Source organism: Lathyrus oleraceus, chromosome 4 (assembly GCF_024323335.1).
Source record: "Lathyrus oleraceus cultivar Zhongwan6 chromosome 4, CAAS_Psat_ZW6_1.0, whole genome shotgun sequence".
In the NCBI taxonomy this organism is placed as follows: domain Eukaryota; kingdom Viridiplantae; phylum Streptophyta; class Magnoliopsida; order Fabales; family Fabaceae; genus Lathyrus; species Lathyrus oleraceus.
In genome coordinates, this window is record NC_066582.1 from 5,768,017 (window position 1) to 5,772,667 (window position 4,651).

At 33.7% G+C, this 4,651-nt stretch overlaps 1 protein-coding gene across 1 annotated transcript; it reads right to left on the reverse strand.

Moving 5' to 3' along the window:
* Positions 1–324: 324 nt before the first annotated feature.
* LOC127135082 (peroxidase 7) lies at positions 325–1,448 on the reverse strand. Its single transcript, XM_051061898.1, has 2 exons — positions 1,184–1,448; positions 325–1,074 (listed from the first exon to the last, which is right to left on the reverse strand). Exons 1-2 carry the CDS (start codon positions 1,439–1,441, stop codon positions 325–327), a joined length of 1,008 nt encoding a protein of 335 aa, XP_050917855.1. The 5' UTR covers positions 1,442–1,448.
* Positions 1,449–4,651: the final 3,203 nt, after the last annotated feature.

The following is a 4,651-nucleotide window of genomic DNA, read 5'->3' on the forward strand; positions in this document are numbered from 1 at the left end:
AAGTCGTGGAGTTGAATTACTGCAATTCACAAGATCAAATTGTGGACATCATAACAAAACCAATAAAAATAGTACAGTTTGAGAAGCTTCACAGTCTGCTTATCAAGTTTACCAACAAGAAAAATTAATGTATGAAAGAGTATCATTATGTATATTTATACTACTACACTCTTAAATCAATAGTTACCCCCTTAATCTTGAAAGATTATTGATACAAAGTGTTCCTCAAGCCTTATATGAACTTAATCCTGACTCTCTTTAAGGTATACAACAAACATAACATTGTAACAATGAAATAAACAACACAATAAATCCAAAAATCAATCAAACATGATTAACATAATTGCAATTCACTCTGATTTCACCTTCATTAGGCCTAGTCAAAACTTGAACATTCCCAAGCTTCACCATTGACACAGAAAATTGACTATCAAAAAGAAAAGGTTGTGTTGCAAATGCTTCCACAAAAGGACCTGTCCTTGCATCTGAAAACAACAATTGATCTGTTGACAACAAACCAACTTTCCTCACAAGATTCTTGTAATATGTTGTGTCAAAAGTCCTTGGTGTTATAACATCAAGATGCACCAAATCCAAATCCTTTTTACATCTTTTCCTCAACAGCTTCAAGTAATAGACACTAAGTGAAGGATCAGGTTTACCAGTTCCATTGAAATTGTAAATCCTATTCATAATTGAATAACAAGTGCTTCTACCAATTGTGTGTGAGCCTGAAAGAGTGACCAAATCAAGCATGTCAAGTCCTCTTTCTTGGAAAAATGCAAGTAAGCCTGTTATGTTTTCATGTCCTTGTGGAACCAAATTTGCTTCTTTTGTTAACGAGATTTTTCCGTCTTTTCGGCCGAATGGAACTTCCCAAAATGGTCCTCCTGCTAAAATTGTTGCATCTCTTGCAGCAGCAGTGAGAATGTCAGCACAAGAAACTGTTCTTGGACATCTTTTCTCTAGTTCAGTCTTGATTTCATCAATCATTCCGAAACCTCGTAAGGTTCTACTCTCAAATGCAGTTCTCTCACTCCCTTTGTGGTTAAGCAAAACTGATGCATCACATCCCTACATTGTATAAAAAACTATGAAACACAGATACAGACACCAGAAACATGACACTGACACATCGACACTGTAAAACTTAAAAGAGAGATTGAGTTATGTGAATACTTACTCTAACGGCGCAATCATGGAAATGCAAGCGGATGATGGCTGGTGCCAAAGTAGGGTCCTTGTTAACCCAAGCAGCAACTTTTTGTGAGATAACTCCTTCAGCATCTGGACATGTAGAATGATAGTGACTAATAGAAAGCAAAGCTTCAGCAGGTAATAAAGGTTTCACAGATTTTTTTGGCGATGAAACACCATAGATATTGGTGCTTAATTCCAAGATGAACACAAAAAGGAACAATGAAAGATAGTGGAACTTCATGTTGTTTGATGATGCATTATGAGAATGTCATGCACGTATTTAAGGTAGAGATTTTTTTGATGATAAAACGTGGTAAGCATTACTAACATATCAACGTGTGGATGTGGCACATTATATTACTATAATATATTTAAAAAGTCTTGAGCAAGATGGTTTTACTTGTGAAGAATTAAGTAATTAGAGATATTGAGGTTTCATGTGACAACCGGCTTCAGTTTAGATAATAGTATATTAAATAACTAAAGTCAATCACATGATTCATCAAACTATGATATTTCAATGGTTTTTTATATTCTAATTCTATTAAAAGGAAAATGGAGTAATAGTCAGTTTGCTCAAATCATGGATTGTAGTTCATCTAATATCAAATGGGATGTTGTCTTATAAGAGCACCAATATAAGAGCACCAACAATTTATTTTTAAACAAAAGTATTAAACAATAAACATAATTGATTTTATTTTTGGTTAACGTTGTTAAGCCAATGCAGTCAATGGTATCTAATTGAGTAGTTATAATTTCCTTTATTTTTGTCTTATGAATTTGATTTTCAGTGTTACAAATTGTATATATAATACTAAGGTTTAGTTTAATTAAAATGTATTCTTAGTTACCTTCAATAAATAGTTATCTCAACCCATAATTTTTTCAAAATACCCATAATAATCTCCACATATAATATGAGTCATACTTAACAATTTCTACATTGATGAATATCAAACTCATGAAAATTTCCTACATGATGATTCATCTTGGAAACAAAGGAGGTGTACCTCCTACTTAACACCGAGAAACATGTAACAAGTTCAAGTAATGACTGAACTTGTCATTGATGGTTTGTTTGATCAACATATCATCTACATCCTCTGAAGTATGAACTTTTTCAAGTAATATGTGTCCAAAAGCAAGTAACTCTCTGATATTTGAAACCTCACATCAATATTCTTGGTCCTGGACTGATACCCTTAATTGTTTGGTAAATAAATGACATTCCGACTATCACAATGCAATCAAAATCCATCTTACTCAACATCCAATTCTCTCACCAATCATGTAAACTATAAGGCTTCCTTGACAGTTTTACTGCCTCCATGTACTCTGATTAAATTGTCGACATGACCACTATGGATTGAGTTAATGATTTTAAACAAATAGTTCATCATGCTGAAGTAAAGGCATACCCTAACGCTTTCCTAGTTCGGACGTAAATTTATAAACTTAACTTACTGTTTGTGTCAAATCAGATATAGTGCTAACCATAACATACATTAAACAACCAAAAAGACTAGCATAAGAGACCTTTGACATATACACAACTTCTGCCTCTTTCTCTGGACATTGATCCAATGAGAGGTTAAAGTGATTCACCAATGGAGTACTCACGGTCTTGGAATTACTCTTGTCAAACTTGTCTAGCATATTTTCAACACAACTTTTCTGAGAAAGCCATAGTTTTCTAGCACTCATATCCCTGTGATTTTCATGCCAAAAAACTTCTTAGTAGCACCTAAGTCTTCCATGTCAAACTCATTTCCCAACATGATTTTCAATTCATTTACATTAGGTAAATGATTAGTATAAAATAACATAAAATCAACTTTCAATAACAGGAAAATAAAAGAGTCATCATCAAGGCTCCTAACATAAACACAATAGTCACACTCGCACATTCTGTAACAAATCTTAAGCATGCCTGACTTAATGTGTTTGTACCATTTCCTCGGAGACTACTTTAAACCATACATAGACCTCTTCATTTTACAAACTAGTATGTCATGTCCAGTGTCACTGAACACCTCTGGTTTCTCTATGTAAATTTTATGATCTAGATTATCCTGAAGAAGTGTAGTTTTCACACCCATCTACTCTAAATGCATGTCTCAGCTGGCTTCCAAGACCAACATTACCCTGATCGAAGTATGTCTTTCTAACAGAGAGAAAATTTCATCATAATCAATCCCCTTCTATTGTGAGTATTAGAGCTTGGTTCCTCCCGTGGTTCAGGAACTACATACATATTGTCCACTAGTGGCGGATTAACATCCACATGTATCATGTATTTGTTGGAAGTTTCTTCTTCAGATGCTGATACAACTGTTATAACTTAGTACTTCAACATTAACTACTCACCAAAAACTACATCTATACTAATAACCATCTTCTTTTTAATCGGATCCCATAACTTGAACCCCTTCACACCTTTTGCATAACCGATGAAGACACGTTTCTTCGACTTTGATTCAAATTTGGATATGCACATAAGCAGGACACCCAGAAATCCTTGAACTGTCAAGATCAATATGATTACCTCTCTATACCTCATATGAAAACATCCCTTCCAATGAAGTGTTTGGTGACTTATTGATAAGATAACATATCATGTTAACTTTCTCTACCATGAAACATTTGATATTCCAACATTTAACAATTGACATCTTGCCTTTTCTGTTAGAGACTTTTTCAATCTCTCTAACAGAGACATTTTCAATCCCTCTGCCATACCATTTTGTTGTGGAGTCTTACGAAATCATAAATGTCTTTTAAAATTTTATTCTTAAGGGGACAAATGTTGGACGATATGCTTAAGCTAAGGTGTTCAACATCTTAAACCATAATTGACAGATTATTGATAAACAAGATCATAAATAATAAAGCAATAAAGAGCACAAGAGAATTTTTAATCCAATTAGGTGCAACCTCACTTGCATATGGGGGGCTTACAACCCAAGAAAGAAAATCCGCTATTTTGAATTAGTACAATTAGTCTTATAGGAACAACAACCCCATATTATTCAATGCCTCTTCCTAATCCTAGTGACTTTCTATTTTTGACTCCCCATAAATATGAGAACATCTTTCACTTTCTCTCAATTACTAATCCCAAGTGAACACTACAAAAAACATAATAATGAATGTTAAATTACAACTCAACTAAACAAACCAAAACTCTATGTTGTAAGATATGAATGAAAGTGATAGAGTGGTGCACAAACAATAACAAAAACAAAGACTCAAAAGATAAACTCTAAAACAAGGAATCTTCAATACTTGCACATCTCATACATTAGGTTTGAGTCTCCTAAAATAGCAATGTAAACTCTGAGCTTTTCCAATGGGCATTAGACACCCTCTAGATTATTGCCCTCGTTGAACAATAAACTACATCTTTCAAAATCCTATTTGCATCCACTACCACTCTTTTCTTGTAGTA